We start from the raw sequence: 19,711 nt of genomic DNA, 5'->3' as shown, positions 1-19,711 counted from the left end.
ATTGGGCTGGTGACTGCACCCAGGGCCTTGCCTTATTCATTTCATATGTCAAAATGCCCAAGTACCTACAGCAAAGAATGATTTTCCATTTATGTGGGAGAAGCAGCAGGGAAGAGGGGAAGGGATTTAGTCCTAAAGCATTTCCCAAATGATAACAGAAATGCAAGCATCTCTGACAATGAAGACTAGTTGTCTTCACAAGAACTAGGCTGAACAGCAGGAGAAACACTGCTAAAAGGAGATGTGGGCAGTGCCCTTTTAGGATGCCAAGTGTCCTGGACTCCAAATACCCCAGAGACAGAGAAAAACCTCACTTTTCAAAATTGCCCCAGAGGCCTCACAGGTATCTTGTGCTGAATGTCTCTCAGTGGTCAAACCACTGTGGTCCCACTAGGATTTCAACCTGCAAACAGGGAGAAGACAAGGATTGGCAACTCAAATGCTTGGGCATTAAACCATCTTTTTTGGTGAAGGGCAGAGTAGAGTGGGAGAGCTCCAGATCCAGTTATGCTATCAGCTGTCTCCTTCCTTCTCAGGCAGAACCTGTGTTGCTGTCTGAGCAAAATGTTAGGGAAAGGGGAATTTCCACAGAGATTTGTGTCAAAAGCAGAGAGAAGTCAGGTGGTTTCCCTACTCCTCCAAGCAGCTTCCTGAATCCAAAATACCATCCTTCCCTCTGCCGTGGGAAACACTTCTGGTCCCTTCTGCCTCTGCCTGTGTTCCTCTGCAGTTTTGCATGGTCACCAAACAGGGGAAAAGAGAAAGCTTTCAGGAACATCTGAAAACAGAAAGCCACAGAGAATCACAGTTAGTTAGCAAGAGAAAATGCATGCCAGAAATGCTCCTCGAGCCCTGCTGTTAACACACTGCGCTGCTTCCGATGCATCACGGTCCTGCAATGGCAGAGCTGTTCAGAGAGCTGTTAGCCTCCCCGGAGAGGGGGAAAAGCATCTGTCCTGGCTGGCCGCTCCATGGCTGGAGAGCTCTGTGTGTGTGTGCTGAGGCCGTGCCATCGTGTGCCTGCGGTGGGACAACGCTGGCTCCCGCCCCGGGCAGCAGAGCCAGGGCAACACGAGGAAAGGCAGCGCTCGGTGCCTGTGCTGGGCACAGCAGCTCTGCTCCCTTCCCATTTTTCCTGATGGTTCTGGCTGCACTATGTTAAATGGAGAGCAAACCCTGGTCCTGCTATCTGTGCTCCTCTGCTCTCACCAATGTGCTCAAAGACCTGGCTCTTGTAATCTCTTGGGGTGTGCTGAGGGATTCCCTAGAGGCTGTAAAGCCACTGGGGTAGGGGCTGTGTCTCCATCACAGCGCAGGCAGGGCTGTGCATCCCTACTACAGGGTGTGCCCCTGCCCATTGCCTCAGAGAAGGCTGAGCCCAGCCTTCCTGCCTCTGGGTCACCTCCATCGCGATGGGACTATGGCCGCTCTCCTTCAACGCAGAATCTAGAGCAACAACAAATATGAAATCCTCTGCCGCTAATTTAGCATCTCAGATCCCTGCCACACTGTAGCAGCTGGGCAGCGAGGCTTTGTGAGTACAGATGCTTCAGGCTCAGCTTTGAAAATAAACCCAAATAAGCCACTTTTTGGAGATTAAACTGACTCCTCCTGGAAACCACTGCAGGGGAAGAGCACTTGTTTATTAAAAAGAGACAGCAGGGATCAGGGCATGAAAGGAGGCTTTGTCTCCTCGGCTATTACCTTACTCCATTTGTCTCTATCTTAATGCCTTTTCTTCAGGTGTGCAGGGAATCGCAGGCACAAATCTCCCAGCTCCATAAAAACATTGGGTAAAGAGCTCCTAACATTGGGCCCTGCACCTCACGGAAGCCCTGTGCCACCTGCAGCCACCCCCACATGAGTGCATCTTTGGTGGCATCTTGGGGGGGGGGATGTCGGTCTGTGAACGCTTGGGGGCTCGGTGAGGGGGCTGAGATCTCCATGGCTGAGCTGGAGGCAACACCATCTGTCTCCCATCTCCGGGGACCCCCAGGCCCTGCAGGAGCGGGAGACAGGGATGCAGGGATCCCCTCTGCTGCAGCGGGCATCCCCCGTGGGGGGGTGGAGGGGGGTGGGGGGACTCCCCGGGCAGGGAATCACCTTTTTTTTTTTTTTTTTTTTTCCGGGGGGGGGGTGGGGTGGTGGGTGTCAGCATCCCGGGGGAAGGGGCGGCTGTGCGAGCATCCCACCTCCCTCGCTCGGAGGAGGATCCGCGCCGCTCCGCGTCGCGCCGCGCCGCGCCGCTCCGCTCCGCCCCGCCGCGCCCGCCGCGCCGCAGCCCCGCAGCCCGGCCGCCGCAGGGCCGGCGGGGAGCGAGCGGTAGCCGGCGGCATGAGGCGCGACCCGGCGCCCGGCTTCTCCATGCTGCTCTTCGGCGTTTCCCTCGCCTGCTACTCGCCCAGCCTTAAGTCGGTGCAGGACCAGGCGTACACGGCGGCGGTGGTGCTGGAGGGGAAGGTGCAGTCCGTGGGCCCCCCCGCCGGCGGCGGCAATGACAGCCGAGGAGCCGCCGGTCCCGCCGGGGGGGTCTTGGTCAAGGTGCTCGACCTGTGGCCCCTCAACAGCGGCGGGCTGCAGCGGGAGCAGCTCATCAGCGTGGGCTCCAAGGCGCCCTGCTTTAAAGTGAAGCGCAACCACCGCTACATCTTCTTCCTGGAGCCCACCGAGGAGCCGCTCGTCTTCCGCACCGCCTTCGCCCCGCTCGATACCAGCGGCAAGAACCTCAAGCGGGACGTGGCGCGGATCCTCTGCGCCGACTGCGGTACGGGCCGCGCCGCGGAGGCGGGGGGCGGCGGCCGGGGGGGGCGCCGGGACCAGCGGCGGGGGGCGGTGATGGAGCGGCGGCGGGGAGCGCCGGCGGCCCGGGCCCCCGCGGGGCGACAGGTCCGTAGCCTCGGGGCGGCGGGGGGGGGGGGGGAAGCGCCCGGCGATGCCCCCCGCCTCCCCCCACGCCTCAGCCCCGGCCGGCACCGGGAGCCGCGCCTGCACCGGGGGCGATGCGCTCCGCCGGGCCCGGCCGCCGCAGCCGCGCTGCCCCCCGCCCCGGCCCCGCCGGCCCCGCCGGCCCGGCTCAAGGTCCCGGGCCCCCCCCCCCGGCGCCGTGCCAGCAGCGCAGCCCCGAGCCCCGGTGCGGGGCGGGCGGGGAAGGGTCCGCAGCCCGGCTGCCGCTGCGCCCGGGGCCGCCGGCTTTCCGGCGGCAGCGCGCTGGAGCCCTCGGTCTCGGCGCTTTTCCAGAGCGCCCCCCCCCCCTCCGCCTCGGGTACCGTTTCCCTCGGTTCGCCTCGGTGGTGGCAGGCAGCCCCCGGCTGGCAGAGCCGCTACCGGCATGCGGCGGCGGCTCCGTTAACTCTGTGCGCGCTGGTGCTGCCCGATGCGTTCCTCTCCCCGGGCGTGTTTACTGATGGGGAGAGGGGCTCCTTCCCGGGGGGGTGCGGGGCCTGGGGCAGATGCTGGCTCTCCAGGTGTGCCCTAAGTGCCGGGAAGTTTCGCCTCCCTCAAAATACCGGCCTCAACGTTGTGAAGTTGGCGTTCTTTTGTTCGTTCAGCGCATTTAGATGTCTCCCGTCAACGCACTCGCGCTGTTCTCCGTGCGTGCTGTGTGCCGATCCTCCACCACCTTTGTAAACGCGGTTACGAAATGACTTCAACGGGGAAGCGCCTGCCGGAGCGTTACTCCTTTTGTGCCTGGATTTTCCTTGCCGTCCTCCGGCAGGGCGAATGCCTGCGGTGGGCTGGGCAGTGGGGAACGGGGCGAAGACAATGACTGCATTTTCCCCGGGTTAGGATCTGAGCTTACAAAAATGCGAGGCCGGCCCTTCATCCAGCTCGAATGTTCAGATACCGTGTCACAAAATCCGGAGAAGGCCGGTGTTAACCCGGAGAGCTCTGAGCGCTGCACCGTGCCATCAGAAATGGATTTGAAGCTCTCACGTTTGGTGGGTTCCGAGGATGTACAGGGCATATCTCCAGGGAATCCAGGTCCCCCACTCAATGACAGCATGCTGTACTTCCTCATCAGGTTAATTGGCCTTTTGCCTCATTAAAAGCAAGGTGCCATGTCAAGTTAAACTTAGCTCTGTAATGAACATACGTTTGCTTTGTTGTTGTTGTTGTTGCATTTTTAACTAGGTGTTTCTGGGGCAAACACTTTGCTATTTGGGACTGCTGACCCCAGATTTTGAAGGCCAGACCTGTCTCTTTTTTTAGTTATCCAAAAGATATATTTAGAAGATTGCGTTTCCTGGGAGAAAGGTGGAATGGAACCTTGCATATCATAATATGTTGTTGAGGAAAATGGGCTAGGGCTGCATACGAGAAAACTAATTTGGGAGACACTAATTTCATGTGCATCTGTATGTGGGCCATCGTGGACATAGAGGTTTTAGTGAAATAGCTGTTGCAGAGTTAAAAGGAAAGTAAATGGTGGAATTTCTTGGGACTGTGGTCTCATCATCAGGTGAAAGCACAGCAAAAGGTACGTGGCTTTTATTTTTTTTTAAAGCAAGAAGGATTCTTCCGAACTTGCGCCATCTCTGAGCAGCAGGGTATGACTTTAAGAGGAACGGAGGCTGCTCCGTTGCTTCCTGGATCAGGCCCAAAGTGTTAACGTGTAGGCTGATGTAACAATAAGTTAAGGGATGTCATTCCCCCCCGTGACACCTTCTTGGAGCTGATGCTTTTGTTTCTGTATTTTTGATGGTCTGAACAGGATCCCTGGCTAAGGGACTCTGCAGGTTGTCGGGAGCGTTGCCTCAGCAGAGCTTTACGGCAGATTGCAAAAGAAAAATAAAAGCTGGTGGTTGGGAACTGTCACAACTGTGGTTTGGTTCAGTGATGAAGATTAAACAGGAGCCTCAGCCTTCTGAACTTGTGGTTCCCCAAGCACTTCATGTTCTCGGTTCGGCTAGGAGGTTATTTCTGAAGGTGACATTCCTGGCAGCATCTTCCGATTCGTAGCACCCTAGCTGCTGGAAAGGTGCGTGGACTGGGAAACCAGGCCATGGTCTGCCTTCTTGCGCCTTGGTTTCTGCTGGGAGGGGAGACCCGGAGGGGTGCAGGGCTATTTCCCGTTCTTGCTGCAGGCGGGGGCTGTGGACGACGCCAGAGTTGGCAGGGGGTGAAGTGTCCAGGCACAACGTGCGCTCTGAGGGACAGCCGGGCTGCGGCCTTGTGAGGGGTATTGTGGAGCCAGGGGGACAGGCAGTGGGGCCACTTTGGAGTGGGTGGAGGGGGACCTCGTGGCTCTGATCACTCCAATCCCCCCCCCCCCCCAAGATGGAGGCCTCGCAGGACCATCTTCTCCCTGCTCTGGCTCCATGCCTGGGTCTGTTTTCTAGTGAATCATCCCCTTCTCACAGGCTAAGGTGCTGTGTGTCCTCTGCTCTCGCTGCTTCCCGAGGTCCAGGATACGTTGCAGGATTAGGCCTGTGGTTGGAGCATCTGTGTCTCTCTCCAAGGAACAGTCTCTGCTGTTTGCAGAGCTCACTGGGAGGGGAGAAAGTGGGTGGTGAGGCTCTGCACAGGACCCAGACCCTCGCCAGGCAGAGCCAGGAAGGCTGGAGGAGAGGGAAGGGTAGATGGGGTGCGGGAGGCAGAACAGGAAAACCGGTCTGTGCAGCTGGCATGTGTGGGGTCTCGCCTGGACTGCTTCACATCTGCCCCCACCATGCTGAGGTCCAGGGAGAGGGATTCTCACTTTGGCCATCCCACTGCTGGGCAGGCTCTGGAGGCTGGAACCTCCCTACCTGCAAACCCCAGAGGTTTGCAGCTTCTGCATCTCCTCCCAGCCATGGATTTGCATCCCCTGGCACACAGGGAGCAGCTGGTCCCTGGGCCCAGGATCCTGCGGGTCTCACCACCCACTTGCCCATCTTAAAACCTCTTCTGCACTAGGAGTATTACTGTTTTCTTCATACTGTTACATAATGATTCCTGTTATTGCTTGTCCTCCTGTCTCTTTTCTTTACATCTTTTAGCTCCTTAATTTTGGGTGGTCTCTTATCTCCTTTGTGCCTACATGCACAGATCAAGGAGGAAGAAGTAGGTGCAAGACGCGGCGCTGGCTCTCACTGGTGGGGTGGCTGTGTGGCATGGTATCCCTGCTGAAACCACTCCTGATCTGAGTCCAGAAAGGGGGTTGTGATCCTGACCCTCCTGGTCTTTAAGGGTCACTCCTGTCATCATCTGCTTTCCACTCTATATGAGTCCATGCTTCCTGTGAGAAAGATACATTTGCAGGTATTTTGCATACAGGAGAGGCTCTCGCTGGTGGGGATTTAACCTGTCTGGGCTCTGATTTCTGCTTTCACAGAGGAACAAATGTCTTCCTGCCTCCATATGCAGGAAGTTGCAAAGTAGCTTTAATTAGAGCTTGTACATCTCCTGGAGCACCCCACCGAAAATGCTGCAGTTCCAGGACGAGGTATGCGACTTGCCTGTAGGATTAGCTAGCTTAGTCTGGGCAAGTAATCTGGTGATGGCAGATCCCCAGGAGGATTTGCAGGCAGAGGACCTGTTGTTGCAGCATGTACTTCTTGTGAGATGAGGTGTTTTTCTTTTTTTCCAGTCAGAAGGCACCTTGATCTCGATGGGAATCAGGAACATTGGACTCGGTGGCCACATGATGCTGGGAGCTGTTTATCTGTTGGTTCTGGGAGCCAGGTTGGTTACAGCTGGCCTGCGAGGAGAGGAGGGAGGCCTGATTTTGAAGTGCCCGCGTGAAAATACAGCCCTCTGGATTACAGTGTAGGTGTTGCTGCCTGAAATAGCACTGGCAACTTTGGACCAGCAGCTCATGCAAAAATAGCCCTCTCTGTTATCCTGCAAATCGTTGGGCTTGCTCCAAGCCAGGCAGGCACAGGGTGAGGGTGCGGGTGGGCTCCAGCCACCGATGCCGGTGCTCTCCCTTCATCCCAGGACAGCTGTGGAGCAGGGAGCAGCAAAGCTGGATTTTCTCACACGCCACCCTGCTAATTAGAGCTGTCTGAAACTATTTCTCACCACCTTCAGAAAATCACACTTCCTTAGGTTCGCAGAAGAGTGAAAACTTGCTTCCTTCTTGCCTTGAGTTTCTGCAGATGGGGAACGGTCACTTTGCTGCAGAAAGCTTTTACCCCTTGCAAGGGCGGCACATTTCTGGGTGCTCTCTGCTCCTGGTTAGCTGGCACGCAGGATTTGACCCGGGAGTGGAGCTGGGGTAGCTGGGTCCCCATGGCCAGGTCAGGTCCTCGTCTCCCAGCTGAGCCAGCGGTGACAGGGAACTGGCAGCTGAAACTTTTCTCGGCCGGTGCTGCAGGTCCAAGTGACTTTAGCTGTACCTGAAACGATGGAGGTTGTCCACTCCCAGGCACGTGCTGTGTGTGGAGCAAAGCCTGGCTAATTTCTCAGTGTCCCTTTCAGAAATGTTTGACTAAATAAAGCATCTCCCCAAGGATCTCTATGAGTAAGAGGAGACTAAAAAGGCTCCTGCGTGATCCCAGCAGTGCTGGTTTCTATATCTAGGGCCTCTCCATGCACAGCCCTGGGACACCAGCTGCTGCTCAGTGGCTGTCTTTGTGCTCTGCTAACAAATAACCCTTAGATATGGGCCCTGAAGCATAACGCCCTTTCTAAATCACAGGCAACACCTTGACTTGGGTTTGGACCTGGATCAGAAACTGGTGCATGCTTGGGAGCACAGAGGCAATAAACTCCATCATCAAGCAAAAAGGGAGCCATGTTCTGCTGCAGCTGAGCTCCCCTCTTGATTTGGGCAGCGTAAGGCAAAATGTGCAATGGTCACCAGGGCCTTGAGCCTTAAAGCGTTTGGCACACCCCAAAATCTACTGCAAAGACCCCCAAGGGATCAGTTTTGGTACTGTACTGCTGGGGCGAGGGTGCCTCCCCCAGCAGGATCAGAAGGGGTTGCCAGTTCCTGTGAGCAGCATGGCATGGCTCCTACGAGGAGTGGCTGCTGCTTTGCCAGGTTTAGGGCATTGGATGCTGGTGCTGGAGTGTGCCTCGTCTCCCTTTCCCCTCCCGAGTCGCTAAGTGACACCACTGAGCGTAGAGGAGAGCTGTGCTGCCCTGGAACAGCGCGTAGGCTTCCCTCAGCGAGCTGTGCTGGCCTTTGGCAGGCAAGGGTGCGGACGCAGCGAGAAGGGCAGAGGTGAGTGTCATGCTTGGCCAGGAGGAGCTACAGGAGATCGATCCATGGTGGGCAGCAGGTTTGCGAGGCTGAGAGCCTGTGGGCGACTCTGGCCGTCTCAGAAATTCTCACTGCAGAGGAGCCTGAGCGATCAAGTGCTGGGAAGTGATAAAGTGCTTCCACTGAGCTGGGAGGCGCTGGGGCTGTCTGGCAGCTTCTGTCGGACCTCCTGTGCCTGCGCGGTGCTGGGTGCGGCAGTGTGGTCAGTGCTGGTCGCGCTGGCAGGGAGCTGGGCTGGGTGTAGCAAAGATGTCAGTAAATCCTGCCTCTCTCTCTGCTCTTACTGCTGATCAGAGGAGGCTGCCAGGATGCGAGCACGCACCCTCCCAAACGGCTGGACCACTCTTTTGTGTCCAAATGGTGCCGTTTGAATGAGAAGGCTCTGCCCCACTCCTTGGTGAGGTGTTCTCTGCGCTGTGTGATGCTCTGTCCGGGGCAGATGGTGGAGGACGCCGGTCCTCGGCAGGAGCTCGGGCGGACGTTTGCGGTGAGGGGAGGCTCTGGAGGAAGCTCATCTCCCTGGCAACTTTGGCAGCCAGGCATCTGCTCGCCTACTGAATTGGGTGTGCAGCAGTTGAACCCCTAAGGGGTGCCAGCACCTCTCAGCACTTGCTTTCTCAGGTCTGGGGGGAGGTGGAGAGGTCTGCTAACTGCCAGAAATTTTGGGGACAGAGTATTGAGCCTGCAAGGGTAGGCTAAAGATCAAAAGGAAGATGAATCACTGTGCTGCTCTTTCTCTGCTGAATGACCATGCTCCCAGTGCTTGCCTGCTGCAGCTTGGTGCTGGGCTGTGTACTGCAAAGCTTGGCCAGAAGGGTCAGTGAAAACTGCTTTCATTTAATTCCCATGGTCCAGCTCTGTCGTGGATAAGAGGGTGACCGGTCTGGAGGAGGAAAACATGAGGTTCCCCAGAACACGGGGTACTAGAGGGGAGCAGGTGATTTGCAGCTTGAATAAAAACAATTTGTGTAACTCCAGGCAGGGAAACATAGGATGTGGTCAGGTGGGGGAGGATCACCTCTGTGCTTGGAGGATTTAGGGAGAAGTTTTGTATGGAAGTCGCAGCAGACAGCACTGAAGCTGTTCAGGGAAGGGGAGAGTTCATATTAGGGAAGAAAAAGGAAATGAGAAAATAAGAGATTCAGTGGGTTGGAGAGCGACAGGAGATGCTGCCTTGGGGACCCAGGGCACTGGTGTTCAGCTGAGTGGGGATTTCTTGTCTCTGCATGTTAGGGTCAGCCAACTCTTGCTGAGCTTGTAGTCATGTCTTGGCATTGCTGGCTGATTACCTGTGTCAGGGAATCCTCTCTGGTCTTCTTGTCTTTCCTGTCTCAGGGTCTTACCCCAAGCAATCGCTCTCTTAAGGTATCTCTGCAGTCCAAACTATGACCAGGGTGACCTCCTAGAAGTGCTCGCCAGTATGAATCAAGGGTTGGAACTGGGCTGGGCCTCATGGTGGTAGCATGGGCTGAGCATGGCCCCAGCTGATGTGGCACCTTGAGGATAGAGCTGGGTGGGCTGATGGGAAGAAGTCATGCGCAGAAAAGAGGCCAGAAGATGGCAACAGTCCTGACAAGGCTGTGGGAACAGCAAACCACAGGTATCTGCCCCTCTGCAAGGAGTTATCCCCTTGTCCCTGGCAGCCTGATCTGGAGCTGGGTGAGAGCTATCAGCAGAGCGTTTTGACAGTAGGTTGGGCAGACACCCATCAGAAATGACCCTGGTACAGCTGACGTCCTTGCAGGCAGGCAAGGGACTAGATAGGTGCTCGGGTCCGTTCCCGCTCTGTTGTCTGATGTTGTATCCAGGGACAAGGTGCTTCTCACAGCATCTCTCCCTGGCCAGGGCAGTCCTTTAAGGTCTCTTGGCTGGGGTTTGTGGCTGCAGTGGTTCTCACTGGTTCCCCCACCTGCCTCACGCCCCATTGTCTGCAGCAGGATAGTGCCATCCTTTCCTGTATTCCTGTCACTTACTGTTTGCTGGCCTATGGAGGGCAACTGAGTTCATCCTTCCAGGGTGGAGTGCATGTCCTGAGTTTGCAGGAATGCCTCATAGTTGATGGCCTCCTGGAGGAGAGCTGGCTGCTGTCATCTCTGGGCACAGCATCTCTCTGGGATGGGACACACACACTTGATGAGTGGGGATGTGTCATACTTGTGACAGAGCACCCAGCTCCCACCCTGCTGACCCCCACTCTTAGCCTGTCGTGGTGTGAGGGGACCGTCCTTTGCCCTCTTGATGAAGGTGAGGGAAAGCCTTCCCAATGGGTTCGGGTGCTGGAAATGAGCCTGTGGCATCTGCGGGTGGGAGCAGGGCCCCCGGGCTGATGCAGAGCAGATCTTGGACATGATGGTTTTCTAGGGCAGTTCTGGATGGGCAGTCCTGTGCCTGATGGCTTGTGGAAATGCTGAGGAGGATGGGAGGGCTTTGCAGAGCCATGTGGAAGGACATGCTGTACTACTTAGTGGGAGAGCTAGTCAGGTCCTGCCAATTTGGGGTCAGAAGGCAGGTATTTGCATTCATTATAATCAATCACTGCTCATCCACTTTTCGTAATGGCTCAGTAATGAAATGCTGTTCAGGATCCTCTTGGTGGTCTCGGGGCAGGCAGATGGCTTGGCAGGAGGGTGGGGACTGGAATTAGCTCTGCTTTCTGGGCTGTCTCAAAGTTGGCAGCAAGGCACCAGCCCTGGTTGCTGCACTCACCGGAGCCTGTCCCCATCGGACCCTGGCTCCCTGCTGGTGCACCATCAGCTTTAGCTCTTCAAGGTGGGCTGCACTTTGGTCAAGCCAAGGTGAGGTCGGGATCAGGCATGGCCTCTAACTGTCAACCTCTACCAATGTAATGTGACCTTTCCCAGCATGCAGGGGTGTGTGGGTGTGTGTAGGACAATTAGCAATACATTCATTAGCCCTGCAAGTATGACAAGGAGTATGAGTGGGCTGTCAGGATGCCTCGCTTGGTGGTTGGATCTTCCCCATGGGTCCACGGGACGGTAGTAACAGCAATGATGGGAAGACGTGCCTCTGGCTCTTGTCTGGACCCGCTGCTCTGGGTGTTCCCTCCTTCCCACCTCCACCCCTCTGGTCTTCCTCAGCTGCCCTTCTGTGTGGCTTGGTGCAGAGGAGAGGAGGCGTGGGGACCTGAGTGGGTGAGTCTCCCCTAGGCTGCTTTCAGCCTCGAGCCAGGCTGGCAGTTGCTACTGGGAGTCCAGCTGAAGTCACCAGCGTCCCTAGGACAATCCCCTGCCATGCAGGGTCTCAGCTGCCTTCTCCCTGTATCCCTGCTGGGAGAAGGAGCTGTCTTCCCATCCTGGCTGCCAGGTTGTCTCTTGTGCTGCTGGCCCTGAGCTCTGTGGGGAGCTGCCTGGTGAGGCTGGTGTAACCTAGGGAACATCAGGGCCACGGGACACATGCTGCCTGCTCGGGCAGCTGCACATTTATGTCCTGTGCTGGAACGAAGTGGAGATTCCTGTCCTGGGGGGACCTGGCGTCGCAGGGTGGTGCTACCTGCTGGCTTTGAGGTGACCTGGAGACCCTTTCTTATAGTGCTGGAGAGCCTGAGTCCCACAGACACGTCCCCAGATCCGCAGAGCTGAGGCAGCAAGAAGGAGCTGGAGGAGTTTCCCTGCCAGGTCCTTCCTGCGGCTCCTGGCTTGGCTCGGCACGCTCCATATACGTGGCAGGAGGAGGCAGTGCCCATTCCAGCATCCGCACGCCCAGCCCTGCTCGTCCGGCCTCTGGCAGTGCTGCTGGGCCCCAAGCAGATGGGACAGACATCAAATGAGTGTCCCACCACCCCAATGCTGCCCTGATCTTGAACACTCACAGAAAGATGCCTTGACGTCAGCAAATGGGGATGCAGCTGGGGCGGAGGTCTGTGGTACAGAGAGATCACTCTTCTCTGGCACGCTTTCTTCCTAGGTTGGTGATTTTAGCTGGTCTTACTGGCATGGGGGACACAAGAGGCTGGGACTGTAGGATGACTGTTGTTGTTTCTTGGATGTTCAGGCACAACAACAACTGCAGGCCATGGCAAATGCTGTAGGAGTCCCAGACCTGACGGTGCCCTAGAGCCCAAATGGGCTTAAAGGCAAGGAGGAGAAAACCTGGAGGGGGCAAGGTGTTCTGGTGGGTTTGGGAGGATCAGATGCAGGTGAGATGCTGGGAAAGGCCCTGAGGTTTTTGGGCACTGGGTAGGACATAGTGGTAGATGTAGGATGGTGTGGGTGGAAATTAGGAATTCTTCTATACCTGCAAGCATGAGGGTGATGGGAAGCAGCAGGCATGGGGTCACCCAAAGAAGGTCCTTTTTCACACAGTGCCTCGCTGCAGGGTGCTGCTGGGGCCACAGGGAAGAAGAATCACACAGGCTCCCAGAGGCCATGCCTGTGTCTACAGCATGGTTGGGGTGCAGCTGCTGATTCTGCATTTTCCCAAATGCCTCGCTGCCAGAAGGGGTGGGCTACAGTGGGGAGAGGCACAGTATGGGGCTGAAGCAGTGTTGTGGTTTTGGTGTGCTCTGCAGGGAGGCAGTGTCATGTTTCTCTCTTTATTGATCAGTAATTCCTCCATGGAGCCTGATCTCCATTGCCTGGACCATGCTCCAGAGAAGGAGCTTTGTGGAGTATTGAGCCCATTTCTAGTGTATGGACATTCTGTGTGGGGGGTGTAGCACAGAAAGCCAGCTGTATGGGTTCGTCTCAGCTCTGTGTCTGTGCAGTTGTGCTGGGTGCACGCACTGCAGAGAGGTGTGTTTGTGTGGCTTCACGCTCTGGAGGGAACTGATGCAGGCAAGGGGGCTGTGCTTGGAGATTTGGTTCAGTTCCCATCTGTGCCACTGATCATAGGAAAGCTGCTTAGCATCCCCACACCATTATTCCCTGCCTGGCAAGCAGGAAGGATGCTGCTTTGCACGCTCTGCTAGGGAGCAGGCAAAACCTGGTAGTGTGCTGGGCTCATATCAGCTGGTATCAGTGCTGGTAATCAGCAGAAATGGTGATGAAATCCTGTCCCCCCTGCAGTGCCTTTCACTGATGGACCACAGAGCAGTCCATCCCCCTGGGTGCAGGGCTGTCTCTGCTGCCAGCTGGTCCTTCCTGGAGGTGGCAGACCCTGCCAGAAAGGAGGCAGAGCCTGCAGTGGTACTCTGTGCAGCTGGGAGGATCTGAGTGGGTGTTTGGGGGTGGAGGAGCCCTGGCTTGTTCCTGGAATGGGTCTGCAAGGGACCTGCCTGGTACCAGCCAGCAGCATGTTGACTCTCCTTGGGTGGCCATCTAGCTCCAAACATTTCCCAGCCAAGCTCAGCTCACAGCAAAGGTGTTAGATCCACAAAGACATAAACTTGAGGTCCCCAAACCTGCCTCTGATCTGCAGCAGCGTTGCTCTGTCTGTGTGGGGGAGCTGTGACGTGTGAAGAGACAATTTGTCAGTCCATTGCGTGGTGACATGCAGGCTTCTGGCATTCAGGCTGTTTTTCTGGTGCTCAGAACTAGCTGGGAGTGCTGGCGGTGAGCATGGATCCCCGAGGGCACTTGATGCTGCATGATGGTGTGGAGAGAGGATTTCCCAAGCTGTTAGAAGGCTGAGCAGCTTTGTGGTACACGCTGTGATGGAAGGATGCTCGGGTGAGGCAGGCTGAGTGGCTGGTCTGCTGATGCTTGCAAACTTCTGCAAATCTGTAGCTGCTGCATGGAGCTGAGAGATTAGGGTTGTCTTTTGTGGCTTGAAATGACCCTGAGAGTTGCCATCAGGGCCTATTCCCCAGTCCTCTGGGATGCTATGTGTCAGTAAATGTTACTGGGAGGTGATCCAAACCCATACAGGCAGGGGTTTGTGTGCTTGTTTACTTCTGCAGACTCTTCCTGGTGAGAGGAAAGACAACTGCACTCTCCGCCTGTGCTGAGACAGCTAATCTGGGAGTCCTCCTGCCTCAGGTTGCAGACAGTTTCAGGCCTCTCCTTCCTTCCCAAGCACTGCGGGCTGAATTGCCTTCTGCTGCATGTCATCAGAGCAGTAGCACAGAGACCAGAGCTGTCACACCAGGACAGCGCAGGTGCGAGGAAGTGGAGGAAATCCTGCCCACAGTGTTAATACACCTGTAGAAAAAACAGCTGAATTTGCCAAGAAAGTGCATGCCTTTCTGTAATCGGACTGGTAACTGTGAATAAAACTATGGCCATTGCAGGAAGGAGGCTCCGGATGGTTCTTTGAGCAAGGATAGAAAATACCTTTCCGTGGTGAACTCTGAAACTGGCTGATGAGACCACCAAACCTCATATTTAGATGTTAAAACATCCAGGAGAGGAGCTGGTAACTCCCAAATCATAAGTACATGAGGAGAGTTCTGGCTTCAGAAGGGCAGACAGGCACACTGGAAGGTGCCATTAGGAAACTGTGACCTTTTGAAACCTTCCTGCCGGGAGAGTGGCTATGGTTTTCCTGCAGCGGCTGGTGCCAAGGCAGCCCTGGGCAGCTGCAGGACCGCAGCTGCCTGTTGCCCGTGTTGGTTGTTGGCCGGCTGCACGGGCCGCGAGCATGCTGGTGCTGAGCTCTGGGCCACCTTTGCCAGCGGGAGCTCCTGGGGCTGGAGGTGGCTCCTTGGGTCACAGTGCTGGGCAGCTCTGCAGCTAGAGAGAGGCGTCTTGTTCTGTCCTTTGCCCTTGACGCACTGGGAGATGTGTGGCTGTGCGTGCTCTGGTGTAGGTCAGGCTCTGAGAGACGTCACTTCGTCCCTGCCCCTGCACAGATCCCTGCAGGGCTCGTGTCTGGGATGAGGGATACTGAGGCTTTGTGGATAGGGCTGATCTCCGTCTGGGATGTTTCCTTATGTTGCACAAGATTTACTGAAAGCGTCGTGTGAACCTGCTGAGAGGGGACGAGTCGCAGAGTTTCCTTTCCCATCATCTCTTTTGTAATTCAGTGCCCTTTCCCATCACTCTGCCTTCAGGGAATTTCCCACCCCTTGCACTTGCCCGGTGGTCAGGCTGTGTCCCAGAGCCAGGAGAACAGCACTAGCCCTTTCCTCCTCTGGGTAGGCAATAAAGTCCTTGGCTCTCCACCTCCTGGGCCCGTGGGCTGCCAGGTTAAATCTGACCTGGAGCACAGCACAGACGAGCTCTGCCAAGCCTCTGATTCTGGCCCAAAGAGGCTGCAGAGTCCAAGTTGTCTCACCTGAGTATTTCTTAAACAAGCTGGTCTAAGGGCCTTTCCAGAGATCCCAGCAGTGCAGTCAAAGCTGGTAGCAGACCTGCTGTCTCTGTCTCCTTTGGGCTGGGGGTGTGAGGAGGGGGGGTCAGCGATGCCCCATCAGGCCGTGGCTCCTGCCAGCTCTGCTGCCTGCTGTTGCCAGAGGCGAAACCTTGTGCCATGGCACAGGTTGCCAGATGCTGCACACCAGCAGCCAGATTTGAGGAGGGAAGAGTGGTCATGGTGATGGGCAGTGCCTGCGTGGGAGACCATGCACTGGGCTCCTCTTATTAAAAACTAAGGTCAGCAACCTGCCACGCAAATGAAATTCCCAGGAGAGTTATCATATTGGTGGGAAGGGGGCGAGCATGGAGCCTGTGGAAAACACATCCATGTCCCTGGGGCAGAAACATGCCCAGCAGTGGGGCTTGGAGGTTTGGAGATCTTTGCTGTAACAGACACACACCCCTCCCAGCAAGTGAGGCTAATAGAATTTTATGTGGAGCACTTTTATGCTGGGCTAAACTAATGTTTTCTTGGAGGGTGGGGGAATGGCATACATGGGGGTAAGCTCCTGGCTGCAGCATCTGAGGGAGCCCCCCTGCTCTTTGAAGTCTTACTTTCATGGCCGATGTTCTTCAAAATAATGTTTTTTTCTCCTTCTCTGTGTAACGGGTGACATGGGAAACCCTTCTGCAAGGAAATAAATTCTGCTTGTCACAGGGGCTTTCACTTGGCACTGCTGAATTTCCTTCCATGCTGCTGTTGTCTTTCTCTTTTCCCCCTTCTCTGCTCCTCCCTCCCACACATACTCTTCTCTATCGTACATCCTCAGCTTTCAGAGCAATAATTGCGGCTGAGCTAAGAAAACCCTAACACATTTTTAATGATGGCTTTGGTTCCTTTTTCTGCAGTGTTCTCTGAGGCTGCACCCTGTTTGAAAACTTGAAGGTGTTTCAATGACCTTTTTTTCCATTTAGACTTATTTTTTGAGGAAATTTCCTGGAAATTCAGTATTTGGATGAGAAGTGGGAATATGAAGTTGTCTGGTGTCACTAAATACGCAGGACACGCAGGTTGGACCTGCCTGCTGGGAAAGACTCTTAGCACCCCTTCTAGGTCTCCCTCTTGCAGGAGTTTGCTGGTGAGACACAGGCATTTTTGTAGGAAGTTGTGTGATTTTTGAGGTGAAAAGTCACAAAAGTCTGAGACTGCCTAGAGGAAGACCACTGTGTCCAACCTGATCACCTTCTATGATGCAATGACTGGCTTGGGAGATGAGGGGAGAGCAGTGGACATTGTCCACCTGGACTTCAGGAAGGCCTTTGACACTGTCTCCCATAAGATACTCATAGGCAAGCTGTTGATGTATGGGCTGGGTGAGCAGTCAGTGTGGTGGATTGAAAACTGGCTGAATGGGAGATCAGCGGCACACAGTCTAGTTGGAGGGCAGTACCTAGCGGTGTTCCCCAGGGGTCAATACTGGGCCCAGTCCTGTTTAACAACTTCATTAATGATCTGGATGATGGGGCAGAGTGTACCCTCAGCAAGTTTGCAGCTGACACCAAACTGGGATTAGTGGTAGATATGCCAGAGGGTCATGCTGCCATCCAGAGAGACCTTGTCAGGCTGGAGAAATGAGCTAACAGGAACCTCCTGAAGTTTAACAGCTAACAGTCTCCTCCTTGAAGAACAAGGAGAAGTGCAAAGTCCTGCACTTGGGGAGGAACAACCCTAGGCTGGGACCAGCCAGCTGGAAAGCAGCTTGGCAGAAAAGGCCCTGGGGGCCCTCGTGGACACCAAGTTCACCATGAGCCAGCAATGTGCCCCTGAGGCAGCGAAGGCTAGTGGTATCCTAGTCTGCATTAGGCAAAGTATTGCCAGCAGGTCAAGGGATGTGATCCTTCCCCTCTGCTCAGCACTGGTGAGGCCACATCTGGAGTACTATGTCCAGTGCTGGGTTTCCCAGTGCAAGAGAGACCTGGACATACTGGAGAGAGTCCAGTGAGAGCCACAGAGATGGTGAAGGGACTGGACTATCTCTCATGAGGAAAGGCTGAGAGAGCTGGGACTGCTCAGCATGGAGAAGAGAAGCCTCAGGGGGGGCCTTATCAGTGTATATAAATACCTGAAGATGCTTTTGTTTTAAGTCTTTCTCAAGTGAACGTGCAGCGGAGGGGCCAGGCTGCAGAGAGCAGGGCTGGAGGTTGGGAACCACTGGGACCAGCATGACTGGGTGCTGTACCTGGGGAAGTTGGGGCTGCAGCTGCAGTAGGCTGAGCTCTGCCCAAGCCGTCTCTTGGGCAAAGTGGGAGCAGGCATAGCATGAAGAGCAGCTTTTTGCCATCTTTGCCAGACTGGATTGTATCTCACAAGCTCTCTGCAAAGTGAGGCCTGGTGCTGGTCTTGTTGTTGTTTGCAGACCTGCCCGTTCTCTGCTTCTCAGATGCCATCGCCTGCTCTCCCTGCTCTGTCTTCCCCCGCAGATCAGTGACGCAGAAATGACAGGACCTAGGCAGCTGAGAATGGCTGTCAGGAAGCCTTTTGGGTGGACTTTTTGCCTTTCTGCCTTGCAGCTTGGGGAGCAAGCATCCTACTTGTGGTGGGAGTGCGAGCACAGTGATGCTTCTGCCAGCACACCATGTCCTGGGGCAAGGAGGGGAGTCCAGCAGCCTGCCTGGGGCTTCTGGTCCAGCTGATGGCCTGAAGCTGCTGTTCAGACCTCTGCAAGCAGCTGCTGGATCAAAAAGGTTTGTGCAGACAAGCTGTGCCTGCCCCAGCCCTGCTGACCTCTGCTGTGACCCTGTGACCTGTTTTCCCAGATGCTCCTTTGGCCCAAGCCATGGGCCATGGGTTGTCTGTGTGCTGCCCCATGCCGCATTGTGGCCAAAGCAGCCCCTTTCCAGCCCAGCATACCGGGTGTGCTGCAGAGGCTACTAGACCAGCAAACCCACGCTGGCTTCTGCCTGTCCCACACTCTGCACCTGAGTCTGGCTTGGCAAAGGTTGCAAGATGGGTGGTTCGGAGGGGAGTAGGACAGGGAGCAGTGGAAGAGAATAGGCCGTGCCAAGAGGGTGGCTATGGTTGTCTTGGTACGTGAAGGCTGCCCTCCGCCTGCCACTGACCCTTCTGTGCCTCAGCTTGTGCAGTGTGGGCTTTCTGGGGCTGCTGGCAGCAATAGCACTGTGGCTGCTGCTGTGGCTTTGCATCCCTCACAGTGGAGATCGGTCAGAGTCCTTGGAGGAGCCTTCAGAGTCACATCAGCGTCACTCTCCTGGTAGCTGAGCCAGCTTGGTGCTGGGGCGGGGCGGGTGTACTCAAAGGAAAAAATACCCTGGGGACAACCTGGGAATGTACAATGTTGCATGACCTTTTTTCTCCCTCGAGCAGTCTTGCTCAGAGGGAAGTGGAGGACCCTTGATGTTGAGATACTGCACTGAGATACTCAGCAGCATGTGTGCTGTGTGTCAGAAGCTGCATGCTGCATGCGCAGGTGTTTATGGCAGGGAAATGAGGCAGCTCTGCCACTACCTGTTCCTAAACCATTTCTAGTTCCACCTGGCTGCTTACGCAGTCAGCAGAGAGGAGGCAACCATGCTTCCTGCCTGTGGATGCAGGGATATTTCCCTCCCCTCCCCCTGCAATCAGATGCTTGCAGAGCAAAGCTTGCAGCAAGCCAAGCATCACTTGCACTCCATCAAACGTGGGTGTCTATAAAAAGCCTCTCTGGGGTTGCGATTGGGTGGGTTGGCTGTGCCACGTGGTCTCTCGTAAGGCCCGTGTTGCTGAGCAAGTGGCATTCCACTTATTTTTGGCACTAATAGTCTTTAGTTAATACATAAATTCAGCTTAAATTCTGGATGGAAAATAAATCCCAAGTGGAGGCTCTGCTAATAAGACGACAGACGCTTCGGGGAGCCTGGGACGCCTGTCAGCGGAGCGGTCGTGGCTGCTGAGATCTGAGAGCAGCAACATGCACTGGCACAAGGTCCTTAAAAGTTACCATGAGTTGTCTGACTAAATTACAGAAGCATTAGACAGATGGCTGAGGTGAGCTCTAACTTTAACTGCTGGAGCTGAAGTCATTACAGCAAATGCCCCAGTGAGATCCCCAGTCTCATGTTGGCATGGTGAGAAAAGGGAGTCAAAGCATCAGTTTACATCTGACCACTGCAAAACACCCTCCTCTCTGACAGTCTGACGAAAGGCAAGACTGGTCCGAGGTCCTCTGTCCTGCTTTTTTCTTACTAACCTGCTGCCAGTCACCCCAGGATGCTTCCCCACATCCTGGTTCATCCCAGGGAACCTTCGCCCCAGATTTGGGTGTGTTGAGGA

The 19,711-nt window shown here is 55.4% G+C and overlaps 1 protein-coding gene across 3 annotated transcripts in view; it reads left to right on the top strand.

Annotated features, from left to right (window-relative positions):
- The first annotated feature begins 2,137 nt into the window (after window positions 1–2,137).
- Window positions 2,138–19,711, top strand: part of NRG2 (neuregulin 2) — a 172,723-nt gene continuing 155,149 nt past the window's right edge. For 2 of the 3 annotated variants that reach the window (XM_052816410.1, XM_052816409.1), the window contains exon 1: window positions 2,231–2,764. In XM_052816410.1, coding sequence (XP_052672370.1) covers window positions 2,335–2,764 — 430 coding nt within the window. In that variant the 5' untranslated portion in view covers window positions 2,231–2,334. Of the gene's footprint in view, window positions 2,765–19,711 lie in introns of all 3 variants that reach the window. The other variant, XM_052816412.1, reaches the window with a different exon arrangement.

This window comes from Harpia harpyja, chromosome 20 (genome assembly GCF_026419915.1).
Source record: "Harpia harpyja isolate bHarHar1 chromosome 20, bHarHar1 primary haplotype, whole genome shotgun sequence".
Taxonomy (NCBI): domain Eukaryota; kingdom Metazoa; phylum Chordata; class Aves; order Accipitriformes; family Accipitridae; genus Harpia; species Harpia harpyja.
The sequence above is the reverse complement of the archived record's forward strand: the minus strand, read 5'-3'. Positions and strand labels throughout refer to the sequence as shown.